General features: G+C 44.1%; 1 protein-coding gene across 3 annotated transcripts in view; it reads right to left on the bottom strand.

Annotated features, from left to right (window-relative positions):
* Window positions 1-12,241, bottom strand: part of FRAS1 (Fraser extracellular matrix complex subunit 1) — a 423,027-nt gene extending 410,786 nt beyond the window's left edge. For 2 of the 3 annotated variants that reach the window (XM_024577139.4, XM_053922841.1), the window contains exons 1-2: window positions 11,153-12,241; window positions 3,748-3,779 (exon numbers count right to left, since the gene is read on the bottom strand). In XM_024577139.4, coding sequence (XP_024432907.2) covers window positions 3,748-3,779; window positions 11,153-11,228 — 108 coding nt within the window. In that variant the 5' untranslated portion in view covers window positions 11,229-12,241. Of the gene's footprint in view, window positions 1-3,747; window positions 3,780-10,434; window positions 10,522-11,152 lie in introns of those variants that run through there. The other variant, XM_045184911.3, reaches the window with a different exon arrangement.
* Window positions 12,242-14,699: the final 2,458 nt, after the last annotated feature.

Below are 14,699 nucleotides of genomic sequence, written 5' to 3'. Positions count from 1 at the left end.
TGTGAATTTAGTGCAGGCTAGTGCAAGCGAGCCTCCATGAAATGGAAAGGGGTTAGCCAGGGACAGCTGGCCTTTGCAGGTCGGGACAGAGCCTGGCAGAGACAACTGCATGGCAGGTGCAGCAGGGAGGGGAGGGGCACACGGGGCTGAAGATGAAATAAGCTAGATGTGTCCAGAGACAACAAGCATGCTGGCTTGGCTGTGAGAAACAGTATGCCCGGTGAAATGGCAGGTCAGTCAGAACTGAGTTTGAACCTTCTTTTCCTCCAGCGCTGACTGGCTGTGTAATTTGGGGCCAGTGATGTAGACTCCCTGAGCCAAAATTTCCTCATCTGTAAAGTCAAAATCTATTTCCTGAGACTGTGGAGAGTATGAAATGCATAACAGATGCTTAATAACTACCTCTTTCTCTTCTTCTTCTTGATTAGTAAAGAAAATGTGTTACAGTGGAAAACCACATGCTAGGCACTGCATCTGGGTGTCTTCCCCACATAACTTCCTTACTCTACAAACACCCTCCAGGAAAGGCTTCATTTGTCCTCATTTCAGATAGGAGGTGACGGGAAGAAGGTGACGGGAAGGTTATGTAACTTGCCCAAGATCACAGAGCTGGTCTTTCGCAGAGGAAGAGGAATCGAAACAAGAGCCGTGAATGTCCAACTATGTGTGGCAGCCTCCTAAGCAGTTGAAAGGTATCAGTGGAAGGAAGCCTCACAAGGTGGGTTGAGAGTTAGCATCTAGATCAGTGTACTCATTTGCTTGATATGTCTAATGGAATTCTTCTGGGTAAAGCTGATGCTCTGCCATTTTCAACCAGATCCATTCCCTACTTCTAGTTACCTGAAAAATGAATGAAAGTCAAGAACTTCACATTCTTGCCCCATCTTCCTCACCTATAAAATGGAGAGATTGGACTACATGACCTTTGAAGCCATTCCTAGCTCTACAACACATGTGGGTAGAACTTACAGGGACAGGGACACCACACCACCATCCTCAGAGCTCAACAGTGAAGCCTCTTACAGTGGAAATCTTCTCACCCAAGGAGCTGTTTAATCAGAGAATCCTAGAATAGTATATAAATGTTCTTAACTTATTTATTTTAATTCAAAATGCCTGAATGTACATTGATTCAATTTTGCTGGTATGTGCCTTTCTTCAAGACCAGGTCATGTGGAGAGAGCGCAGCAATGAATTATGTAGACAATTCATCTCCAGAATGCGTCATCCTCATGTCCACTGTGAAGTTCCTTAAAGTGGAAGAAAACTTAAAGCAGTTGCAAAAAAATGTTTTTATTAATGTGATAAAAAAAAAAGCAGTTGCAAATAAACCCAAATGCAGACCCTCTCTGGATTTCTGCGTTTTTCCCCAATCTTCCATAGCTGTTTCTCTCACACTTAATTTGACAGCAAATTTTTAGTGACTCACCTCTATGGAGTCTTTTTAAAGTATTCAACATAGTTTCCCTAGAAACAAGAAGGTTATTTCTTTCCACATTCACATTTCAGCAGTTTAATTAAACTGTAAGTCAGATTTTGTCATTCTGCTCTTGCTCCTCCGATGGCTCACCCACCTTTTTGGAAGGACAAGACCCTGTGCTCTGTCCCCTGCTCACCTCTCGGGCTTCCTCTCCTGCCACCCTCCCCCCAGAGTCGCATGCTCCAATCACTCTGACACCCACACACTTCTTCAGAACTCACACTCGCTGTTCCCCCTTCTTCTGGAATTCTCTTTCCCTGGATATCTAGGGAGCTAATCAGGTCTTTGTTCAAATGTCACCTTCTCGGTGAGGCCTTCCCTATCACCCTATTCCAGCTAGCCACCCTCGCCCCATTCAGCCTTTTCTACCCTATATTGTTTCTCTCTGTGGCACTTATCTGCCATTCTATGTACATTACTCATTAGAATTCAAGCTTCATGAGGGCAAGGATTTTGTTTGTTCACTGATGCATTCATTCCCAATTAGCCTAAAATAGCGGTTCTGGTTATCACTCAATAAATGTTTGGTTAATAATAATCTTCATTAATTGTGATAAGTGTATTGTCTTTCTGATTGAATTGCATAACTACAATAATAAGTATGTCAGAGGTCCAGGAACACATGTAGCGGAGTCCTGGTAAACCAAGAAGCCAGTTGTGGGGGTCAGGACCGGCTGGTGCACTAGACAGCCTACTAGTCCTGGGCAGCCAGGAGCCCAGGGCTCAGCCAGAGCACAGAGGAAAGAGAGGGGAGCAAGATCATCTGTTAAATGCAAATTGAATAGACAGTCTCTCCTTTAACTTGACCAAATTGATCTCTCCAAATACTTGATGCTTTCATATTCAAATGTACATACAATGATGTCAAATATAAAAGATAGTCTAGCCACTTTTCTTCAGATAAAGGCAGAACAACAGCAAAAAAGATGGATTGTTTCTAACAGTCAATTTCCTTTAGCAAATCTCTTAATCTTTCTCTCATCCTTGGTTCTTCACTGAAAAGGAGGAAGGTGTAAACTAATACGTGGCCTGCTTATTTCACCGGTCTATTATAAGTATCAGATGGATCAATAGCTGTGAAAATATATTGACAGTTACGAAGCACTCTATACAATAAGCAATTTTCTTTGTATTAATGTGAATACAATATAGACTTGTCTATAATAGCTACTATAGTTCCCCAAAACTGATGATGTACTTTATAGCACATTAATTTTAAAGTGAGTCCTAAAATATATTAAAAAATAAACAGAAGGAAAAATAGGCTTTTAAGGGCATGAAATGAGAAAGACAAGGGAAATGGCTTTCTCCTAACTCTTTAATAGAAAAATATAAGGAAGAAAAAAGTCCCACAAATTCCAGTAACAATATTACATAAAGTTCAGATTCAAGAATATTATTGTAAGCATCTACAATTATCTAGACTGTTGGATATTTCAGATATTTCTTATCTATTACCACAAGGATAATCCAAGATGACTTACCAATATCACACATGCCGATACCAAGTTGTGATGGAAATGAGCAAACCCTTGCCAACCATTTCAGTTCTGTTTTTATTACAACATTTATTAAACCAGAATAAAAAAATGACGAAGAATGATTTGTCACACCATTTACTAGAGTTGATGGAGCATAGACAGTTTTTTCAATAAGGCTTTAACACACTGTTATGCACCACAGTACATTATTAATGGAAAGAAATGCATGAGACTTGCCTCAGCTTTCCCCCCAAGTCATCCTAACTTCAAATTCAAAATTTAATTCTGCTCTACATGGCAAAGTTTCAGCAATAAAATGGTATTTTGTTTGTTGTTTACCAAATCTTAAGTTTATTCAAAGCAATAGTCAAGAATCCTCCATATTATACTAATTTTAATAATCATACCTTTTTTGGAGGGGGTTCAAAGGAAGAAGCAAATGCAACAGCAAGATAAACAAATTGTGTCCTAGTTCACATCTGACATGAGAATGGGACCTAATTTTCTCTCTGACTGAAAAGGCACGAAGGACAGTCACGGAATGCAAATTGTGCTTTGAGTGTTTGAACTTCTCTCTCAATATCTGAGTATCCAAATGGAACCAATTCACTCTGAAAAAGGTATTAAGTAAGTGAGTATGATTGTGCCAGGGTGAGGGATAATCCTCAAACTGTGACGGAAAATAAACATATTTTAGAATGATAGGGTCATCTCACTCACTCAGTAACCTCAGTCAAGCATTCTACATTCAAAAGAAATAAACAGAAAATTTTAAGAATGACCTACCGCCAGCAAGGAACCCTGATAGACACAAGCACCTGTGGAGAAAAACAAAACAAGAATTAAAAGGGATGCACAGTAAACCAACTGGCATTGCCCCAGCAGACATATGGGAATCCTACATCTATATGCATCATACTCAGCACACTGCACATTCCAAAACCTTAAAAACTTGAACGTTCTGCCCCTGGGGAAATAACTCCATATATCAAAGCAAGATTTCTTGGACACACATGAGGGAAAGCATCATTAAAACTTAGTATTTGAGTTTTAAAACAAATGCATTTATAATGGAATGCTATAAATATAGTGTCTATTTTCATTTGTGGTAAGTCAGCAAAGCTTCCATAATCCAGCCCCAATGTACTTATCCAGACTTCTCAGCCACTCTTTGCTTACACAAGTTCTCCAGTCCAACTTAGGATCCTGTCATAATGTTTTCATATCCCAATGCATTTGCCCATCTGTATTACCGGCAGAAGATGCATTTGGTCTATTCAAGTTCAGTGCACATGATCCTATCTCCTTCATGAAGGTTTCCAGCCCATAGGATCATGCCTTTCTCCTTTGAGCTCATAGCGTCTTGTGCCTACATCATCGGATTGTGAATTCATTCTTATGTACGTCCTTGGGAAAGCCTTGCTAAGCATGTGGAACTGTGGTGTCTACACCCCACTACCTATTCACATACGCTTAGGAGAGGGACTTCTTCTACTCTGTTTTCCCTAACTCTTCACCTAATAGGCATCTGCTTAGGTATGTGGTTGATTATCTATTATATGCCTTTAACACAATATGTTTCTCTTTAGGGATATTAAAACACTTTATAGCAGAGTGGTGTAGACTAGTTATTTGAAAAGAACTCTTCTGCTGAGCTCCTGACCTCAAAGACTCTTTTCCCCCTTTTTGCATTCAATTTTTTTTTCTAATGGGCTGGTTATAAACTAATACATCTTTGTATTTTCCACTCATAACCACCAAATGAAAAACAACAGAGATGATTTGTTTCTAAATGGTAAAGAAGGCTGCATTTGAATGGAGCAGCCTATAAATTATGAATAAACAGTGTATTGTAAAATAAATCTTTCTAAGTTTTATATTTGAAAACACTGTGAGATTGCAATGCCAATTTAAAGAAATATACACACATTCCCAACCAATATTTGAACAGCACGCAGGTGTCGATTTAACCTAGAAACATGTGGGCAGTATGCTACCAGCTACCCTCTCAGAAAGTGAGGCCGCACAACAGACTGGAATAGCAGAAGTACATCTTGACAAGGTGCCGCACCTGGTGTCCAAAGAGAGAAGGACACATTTTACTACAGTGCTTGGTCTCTAACAGATCACTCATAAAGTCTCAAAAATATTAACTTCTCAGGAAATGACTGGTCTACCTTAGCCACCAATAATGGAATTAAGAACGATCTTCAAAGAAAATGAGATGGCTATTTACACTTGAGGTTTGAACAAAGATCTCTGTGGGCAAATTTACTGAAATAACTTCTGTGCCCTTGACATTCAAATAAGAATAATTTGAGATAAAAAAATTTTGGAAGAAATTCTTCCTGATTTATTTTTCTTTAACAAATCCTATTCCCAAGACTTAGTATTTCAGTCTATGGTATCTAATAAAAAAGGACATATATTCATATATGATATATAGGCATATGCAGGGTGGGGCAAAAGTAGCTTTACAGTTGTTTGTATGGAAAATAATAATAAATAAGTAATACAAAAATAAACTCTGTGTTTTGCATACTCACAACTATAAGCCTACTTTCATCCCGCCCTGTATATAAAATAATCATATACATCTCAAATAAATATATATCATAACAATTCAATTTCTAAATTAAATGGATATATTTAATTACTTCTAGTGTTTAAAAAAATAAACATACATAAAGATCACCAGCTAGGTACAATTTAACAAAATTTAACCTTTACAATAAACAATAAAACTTAACCACTAGAATAAGACCATCTTCAAATAATTTTATTGCCCTCCTCCACAGCATTACCTTACAAAAGCCTGTATCTTTTTAAAGCTCCAAAAGAAATCAAGTATCTTAAGAAGTATCCAAGTACCCACATCAAAGCCCATTTGCACAAGTTCTAGATGGATGTTATAAGGCCACTGTAACATGAAAAATAAAGTAGGTCCGAGTGCGTGGCACCACATACGCCCTTGGTTAAGCCAAGTATCTGCTAGAGAAGAGACAAGTCAAAAACAGTGTGTAACTGCTGGTGAATTTCATCATTAGGAAAAGGAAATAACTCAATTTGGGTCACTCGGTGATGTACAATTCCAAAAGAAACAAGCTTTACCCTCTGAGGGCTTTCCTAAAACAGAACAGCTCTACCCGGAAGGCAGCTGCACAAATGAGTCTCCATTAACACAGCTTCCAAAACCTCATTGCTACTCTCTAGAGAAAAATAAAGCATTCCAGGGATGCCCAGTCCTATCAAACATTTATCATCACCCATGGCCAGATGCAGTCCTCGGAGCAAGCACACTTCTCCCACACTAGCACGCGCTGCGCGCCCACCAGCAGATAAAGTTGGGAGGTTTGCTGGCATCGGCTGCTGGGGGCAGCTTCAGTTCCAACCCAGAGCAGAGGCCTTTTCAATCATCGATCAATTCATGAACTATGGAGAACAAAATTATTCGCTTCACTCACCACTTTTTTTCTTAAGGAGTACTGGAATTATTGCAGTTCTATCTGGGGTTTAAATTTACGACTTTATCTGAACTTCAAAGGAAATTCCTCGCAGTGAATTCTGACAGATGGTGAGTATCTAGAAGGAGAAACAGAACTTCTTCAAGGGAAAACAGGAAAAACCAGACAACAGGAGCTGGAGTTCTCTGACCAAAACCTTTCCCAGTTTCAGGGCATCAAATACAGCTCAGATGCTAGCTAATTTAATTCCTAACACCCTATGAGAAAGTGCATGAAGTGTTGCGTGGTAAAGTGATCCTACGTGCCTAGGAGGCAGCTGAGCTCCTCAGACCTTCCTCCCATTGTCTCCCATGGCCTGCTGGTTACCTAGGCAGAAGGTTCCTTCATACTCACTTAAATAAGTAAATGTCTGCTTCTAAGCCCTTTTGCACATTATAATGTACTCCTATATACAATCTAAAGTTTCCAGGGAAAGTTTGAGATAAAAATTTCACCAGTATTTACAGCCCATTTTCTATAGAAACTACCTACTCAACTCAGTAAATTAGAGAAGTAAAATCCAAGGGCCACAAAAATATCAGACCCTTTAATTTAAGAAAACTGTGGCAGATCTGACCATAAGATATGAAGAGATTTGGAGAGCATGGTATCACAAAAGCATGACTCATTAGGAACAAGCAGTCACAGTTGCCATTTAAGTGTTCGAGCTTTATGTTGTGTTATAACTCAGCATATGGCTTGTACACAGTGGAATAGTTAAAACAGAATCATTTTCTGGACTGACAGGATAGCTCACATCCTGATTACTGTCAACCAGAATTCAGATCAACTAATAAAGTAGTTAAAACAAAAATGGGCCGGTTGGTTTGGAACTATTCTACGACCTGGCACATGGCTCTAACTTGGCCATGTGGAAGTCCCCTCCCCGCTCTGAGCCATGAGGTTGGAGAGCTATGACCCCTTGCTCCTGAGTAAAACTGCGCCATACGGCTGCTCACGTCCCTAACAGGGAATACAGAGAGCTGTGCCCTCAGTAAATAATGTATATGCAGTGGGTAACACCCAAAATCCAACCCCCAGAGAAGAAGTGTAATATGATGGCATTAAAACCCTATGACGATACAATGCCTCTTCATTTCCACTAGCAGGTAGCTGCCAAATCCAAAAGCTGCAAAGCTGCAATTACCCCGTATTTTGCCATGTATAATGCGCACCCACATGTTTGTGCACATTATACGCGGGATTATTACACTCATTACATCCATGGTGTATAATCATTATACCCATGTATAATGCACATCCTTATTTTCCCCTCAAAAATTTGGGCAAAAAAGTGCACATTATACACATTATACAGTATTCAAAAGTGGGATACCCACCAAGGACCAATGTTCACATAAACTTAATGCTCCTTTATGGTATTAATGATTTCTAGATACTTAAATTACTAAAGGCAGGTGTTATTATTTTATGTCTGGATTACCATAACAGAAATAAGCTGACACATAAGCTCTCAATAAAGATTTGTAGAATGAAAGAATGAAGAGACAGACTATTTTCCCCAGCCAGTGCCTTCTCTTAATACTGAGTTTTAAAAATTGAGTCTTATACAGAAGGAACTCTCCAGACTACAGTGGAACTAAATATGCTGATGATATACACCCTTAAATAAAACACACTATCAACTGATCCTTTTCAGTGTATTCTGTTAATGGGATTTAAAGGAAATGCCCGGAGATTGTGGGATTGCCAAAAGTCACACGGGGAGTGATGGGACACAAGGCTAGAACTCAGTTCTTTTAACCTCCAATTCAGTAATCTTTTCCTATCCCCAAGCTAACACATTCTATCTAGTGTAAGTACACAGGACTTCCACATCAACATAACCCCAGATTCACTTCTCCAGAAAACACCAGAGCAGAACGTCTGATTCAGAAAGCAGTCATATTCACTAGCAGTTTCCCTGTAACATCTTAATTTTATAAAGGTCTCGAATCAAAGTAGTTTGCCAGCAATTTAAGGCAATGTAAATTATCACTGCCAATAATTCATTTTTCTTTTAATAATTAAAATAAAATTCAGAATGACAAAGTTGCAACTGACCACAAAATGAGACAGCAAGTATTGATTTCCCCACCCCCCAACGCTAGATGGATAGCAAAAGTATTTTAGAGCAATCACTTGGCTGACTTCTGCATTTGGTAAAGGACAGAACCACAACCCAAAAAAATTAGGTGGTCCATTCAGGGTCATAGAGCAGCTTGTTGTGGAAGCCCGTCCATCTTAATTAAAAAGATTGTGATTTGGCTACACTCACTCATCGGACCAATAATTTTTTAACACCAACTGTATAGTAAGAGCTACGTTTGGAGATATAAGAATAACTAGGACCCATCCGAAGACCTCAGTGAGTACACAACTAAGTGAGGAGGACAGAAACCACACCTTTATCAACAATAACTGTAGAATTATTAACTGGTGCATTCGAGCACATAGGACATGTTCTCTGAGCACTGAGAAGACAACTATAAATCCTGCAATAGCCTGGCTAGCAAAAGTGTCACAGAGTACGTCACAAGAGAAGCACACATGTGAATACTTCTTTTCCATTTCTAAAAATCATTGCCAAGGATAATAAGAAAAACTTGAGGAAATCTCTAAGATAGTTAAGCTTTCCAATCTTGCTCTCAATGTTCTTGTTTTTAAGAGAAAGGGAAAGCCCTGAAACACCCAAATCAAAGGTGTCATCTGATGACTGCTGTTTTTTTGGCTGTAGAACCTGCATCACCTAAATTAATTAAGTGAAATAAAGTGAGTGTTTACCTAGTATGGTGCCAGGCAAATAATATATGTGCTCCATAAATGTCCATATTCATTCATTACTCGATACATATCATTATAACTTGGATGGAAACTCTCAGACATCTATAAATCCAATTCGTAAAATCCTAGGATGAGCTGAAGGCAGGGTGAAATAGTAGGCAGCAACGTTTCCATACAATCTTTGGAGGAACAGCGCCCCTTGCGCCCTGCACTCCTCCTCCCCCATCAAAAGACCGGAGTTTCTTAAACTTTGCACAATATATCAACCACTCTTCCAAAGACTGAACCCTGCAGGCTCTTTAATAACGGCTTTTGTTATTCAAGAGATTTGGTTTCGTAAAACCGCCTCATTCCAACTGCCCCCTGGTGAGCTATCAGGGAGAGAGAGCACGTTTTCCGAGCTACTGGGATATGATTCTGAATAAGAAACTGCCACCACCAAGTGAAAACGTAATTTTTTCTAAGTCTCCAGTTCAGAGTTGGGTGGCCTGGATCGACTCTCCCATCTGGTTTATTATCATAATTAAGCCCTATAAATTGTATTTTTTTAAGTATGCACACACACGCACATATACAATAAAAACATGTCTCTACAGGTTTTGTCCTGTTTTAAGGAAGGCTGCACAGGTTCCAGGCGCGCTTTTCGCAGGGAAAGAACGCACTTGACATATTTCCCGGGAGGGTGCGGCAGATGGTACCTTCACCCACCGGGAAGTCTCCACTGCTGTGTGCTGAGTTCCAAGGCCACGCCACTTTCTCCCGGGAAACTAGCAAGGAAAAGGCCTTGATAACTGGAGGGCGACCCAAGGCAGGGCTTCGTCCTCCTCGGGGCTTCCCGTCGGCCCCAGTCCCGCGCCTGGGGTCCGCACCGCAAACCGCCCGACCCGGCACCGGGGTGGAGAAGGCGCCCCGCCCCGCCGCCGCGCAGGCTGCAGCTCTGATTCGCAGCGGGGCAGGTGAACTCTTTTTCCCGCAGCTGGATGAATAATGAATGGAGCCGGGAGGGGAAGCCGAGAGCGGGTGCTGTGGATTAAGCCGTCTTCCTCCCAGCCCGCCGGCTCCCTTCCCCCTCCCTAAGCGCTAGCTCGGCGACTTTCCGGGCTCCTCGGGGCAGGTGGGAGCTCAAGGCGCATCGCGTCCCGGGGCCCGCCATCCCATGACCCCCACAAATCTTGATTTACTTAACCATTCATTTGTTTTCCCTGCGCCAAGTTTGCTTTTGCTATCATGGCGACAATTCCCACAGTCTCCTCTCTCCCCCAGCTCCGGGGTTTCCCACGTAGGTTTGAGCCCCGGAGGAAAACTGGGAGGCAGAGGGCGAAGTCGGAGAATGAAACTAAACTTATTAACCACTTGTTTTCCGGGGCAGGCGTGCCTCTCCGTACTAGGGAGAACTCTTTTAGTGTCATTGAATTACGTCTGTGCAGAACACGCTCTAATCAGCTAGTTCTAAAAGCTTCACTGGACTTTGCGGGGAGACCTATTGGGACGAGGAGGGCGGGAGAGCGACGGGGGCCTGAAGGTGCCGCTCGTACCTTTCGTGGGCGCAGAAGTATTTTTACACAGGTAAGAGCAATTGTTCGCTCCGCGCCTACACTCAGTGTAGTTGCTTTCCATTGAGGGAAGTGGGAAAAAAGAGAATCCACTTTCAGAGATGCCACCTCAACGGAACAGCCATCCACCCAAATGCACTTCGGGCAAAGAGGGAGGCGGGAGACTGGCCGGTGATCCGAATGCAAAACTATCAGGAGTGGAATCTAAGACAAACCCCACTTCAGTTCCATTCCCACCCACCCATTCCTCCAAAAAACTTCCACCCGACCCACAATACCATAAACCCACCGGGTATTTGAAAAAGCATGGTCACTCACACACGGTCTCACACACACACCCCGCTCTCTTACCTTCAGAATGATGAGGCAATACTGAAAATTCCGCCAATGCCAGGGCCACCCCGAGCCACACTTTGAAGACACTCATCGCCGCCTACACACCCACGCTGGAGGAGCCCAGCTTTCAGCATCCAAGAGCCTGCTCTCGGCCAAAACGCGGGCTTCGGCGCCCCGGACCCGGGCGCACAGAGGGCGGGGGGCAGCGGGCGGTTACCTCCTGGAAAACGAGGCGATGCACGGGCCGAGAGCTACACTCGCAGTAGCCCGAGAGGCGCCGGGGTGGGCGGGGGATTCAATTCACTCACTGCCCAGCTCTCCAGCAAAGCACGACGCCGACGCTGAGCTGGAGAGAGTAAAAGAGGAGGCAGAGTGCAGTTCTCCGTGGCAGTCTCGCCGGAAAGTTGCGGGTCACCACCTGATCTGATCTCCCAGCATTTCCCTTCGGCCTGACCCTTCCGCTCTGGGGTCCCCCACCGTGGAGATCCCCTCGCCGGTTAGTCTGTAGGAGCTTTTGAAAGTTCGCTCGACGCTCTACGTCGGCTCTGTGTCCGCAGACAGGGTCGCCTGGAGCCTGGAAAGACCCACCCACCCCTCCGCGGGCCACTGGGCTCCGCGGACCTCAGCCGCCGGGGGCCGTTTGCAGGAAACTTTGTGCGGAGCTGCCGGCTGCTCCTGGGACTCGCGGCGCTGCAACCGCACGGCGTGGCCTTGGGCTGTGCTCCCTGCCGCAGACGATTCAAAAGCTTCGGACGAAAGACCCAGGTGGCTGCGCAGGGGGGCGCTGCTGCTACTTTCTCGCCCCCGCCCTTCGCCGGGGTGCGGAGGGCTGCGGGGGCTGGGCTTGCTCCAATCCGACAGCCACCTCCGCACCGAACGCCCGCGGAGCTGGTCTGCAGGGTAGAGGTGTGATTACCCGAATGGAGGAGAAGCCATAATTTTAAATGCGCGGAGGAAAGAGCTACAGGGGCTGAAAAGAACCCCCGAACTCAATGCTACACGCACCAGAGAGCCCGGAAACGCACAAAATAAGGCCCCCTCTGGATCCCTGCCTTTAAAAGACACACGCTCCGCCTTCCTCCACCTTCCTTTCCCCCTTCCTCTCTCTCTCTTGCTCGGCGTGAAAATGGACCCAGGGACTCAAAGCTTTGGCAAAGATTCCGGAGAGTCACGTGGGGAAGGGGCAAGGCAGGAGGGGGTGTGGTGGTGAGGGGAGGCCGAGAGAGCAACCCGATCCCTTAGTCCGTGCTGCTGGAGTTCAGATTGCCTTTGTCTGGAGCGGGATCAAGTGGTCACACTAGGGAGGGTTTGGGGGTGCCGGGGAGATGGCGTGGTCCTAGCTCAGGCACAGCTGAGGATCCGAGAACTGGGTTCACACCCCTCACTTAGGAAGGGACCCACTCCGGAGGGCGGTAATGCCCATGTTCAAAGGCCCTGGAGCTACCCCCACCCCACATCCCGCCACTCCTGCTAGACTAAGTGAGAGTAGGTGGACCTGATCCATCTTCCTCGCTCTGGGACCCTCCAGTCGTAGCTTCGTGGGATTAACCAGCAGCATGGGAAGGTCTTAGCCTGTGTGTCCCAGAGGGCTTCCCACTGCGAATGCACCTTTACCTCTCCTAGACCGGGTCTGCAGCCGCGCCCCCAAATGCCAGTGACTGGGAAGTAAATGTCAGGGCAAGGCAGACGCCAGCGCACTCTTGAAGAGCAGGAGCCTTGGTTCCCCGGTCAGGACTGAGTAATGGCAGCTTTTTGTTTGGGGGGTTTGTTTGTTTGTTTGGGTTGTTTGGGATTTTTTTAACCAAATAAAAATAGCCGGCTTGTGGTTAAATAAGCATTCTATAAGATGAGAATGGTTGCAACTGAAAGATGCTGTCTGGCTTCTGATTAGCCCAGAGAAGAGACACTGTGGGTCCCTCACTTGACTTGAGATGGGCGAGTCTGTTGGAGGGGAATTTGCAGAAGTAATAGAGCTTGTCCAAGCATTGAACGCCAAGAAAACGGGGTGGGAATCCTAATGTTTCTCTTTCACGTTGTAACTGACAGATCCCTAACTGGAGAGCGAAGAGGGAAGCCCCAACAGCCTGGCACTGCTTTCCGAGCACCGAGAGGACCCGGGGTTGTACAGCTGGTCCTCAGTCTCTCCTGGGCTGTGGCGGTCTCAGGGACAGAGACTGTTTATCAGCTTTGTGTGTCTGAAGCACATAGTAAATGCTCAGTAAAAGTCTGTTGAAAGAATGGACTGAGCAAAATAGTAAGTCCCTGAGAGCAGTGACCATATCAAGGGAGTTGGACTCCCCAAAAGGATCCCCTCCCCCTTTTTATTTAGAAAGTTGACATTTTTTCAGTCCCTTTAAAGTGCTGTGAAAACCCAGCTTCAAACACACTCAGTCTACCACCTCTGTCCCCACCGAATAGAAATTTTGTAGCCACCACTGACTGGGAGTAACTTAAACAATTTGTTCTCTGGAGAATCAATTTGATTTTATAAAAAAATTCATACAATCATGGCACTCAAATTAGTCTCAATAAGACATCTGTTATTTTTATGCTCAATGCAGGTGTGCTACTTCTTACAAAGGAAAGGAGATGGAAGATGGAGGGAATGGAGTGGGGAGAGTCGCACCACCACGTTCCCCCCAATTCATCATATGCTGTATTTATACACAGTTCCCCCGCCACCAGCAGCCCAGCACAGGGACACACAGTGGCTCACTGGCATTATCTTTCCCCCACACCCATTAAGTACAGAGCTGGTGGCCCCAGGGTCCCTGGTCCAAGATCCTTCGATGACCAACTGGTCGAATGGGTCAGCCAATAATTCAGTAATATTAGGCATATCTGGTGCCCTTTATGGCCACTTAAATTGAGAAATCGGAAAAAGAATTATATTCACATAAGCTATTTCATTATGATGGAAGGTTACGAGTATGCAACTACTCCTAACTAGCTTATCTCTGCAGGTTGACCTCCCCCGTGAGTGCTTCGTTTCAGCACCCAGTGCTTCCAGCCACAGGGAGGCGGCAGCTCACTAGCCAGACGTACTTGCATCTGTATCTTCAGTGCTCTTCATCCACACGTCAGGGTTCCACATTTCCTGTTAATACGCTCCAGAATATCTCCTTGGCTTGGCCCTGCTGTCATCTATTGACATTTCCTTGGCATTTTGCTGCCCATTTGAGGGACTGATTTATCAATTCCTGCTATAAATGATAGTAGTAACAACAATGATAACAGCTAACACACACTGAGTACTTTGTCCCTAACACAGTACACTTTCCCATTTAATCCTCCAATAGCCTTGTGAGATAGGAACTATTATTATATCCATTTACAGGAGAAACAATTGATGTCTAGAGATGTCTAAGTAATCTGTCCAAAATCAGTCAGCTAATAAATGACAAAACATATTAGAGCAAGCAACTCCAGCTGCAATAACAGGCACACCCCCAAATTGCAGTGTCTTAAAACAACAAAAGTGTATTTCTCAATTACATCCTCCCCCTGGCCGTAGTGGCCCCAACACGTTGAGGAGCCACTCGATGTGAGTGGCTTCTTGTGG

Source organism: Desmodus rotundus, chromosome 4, assembly GCF_022682495.2.
Source record: "Desmodus rotundus isolate HL8 chromosome 4, HLdesRot8A.1, whole genome shotgun sequence".
Lineage (NCBI taxonomy): Eukaryota > Metazoa > Chordata > Mammalia > Chiroptera > Phyllostomidae > Desmodus > Desmodus rotundus.
This window is presented reverse-complemented; position numbering and strand designations above follow the sequence as displayed.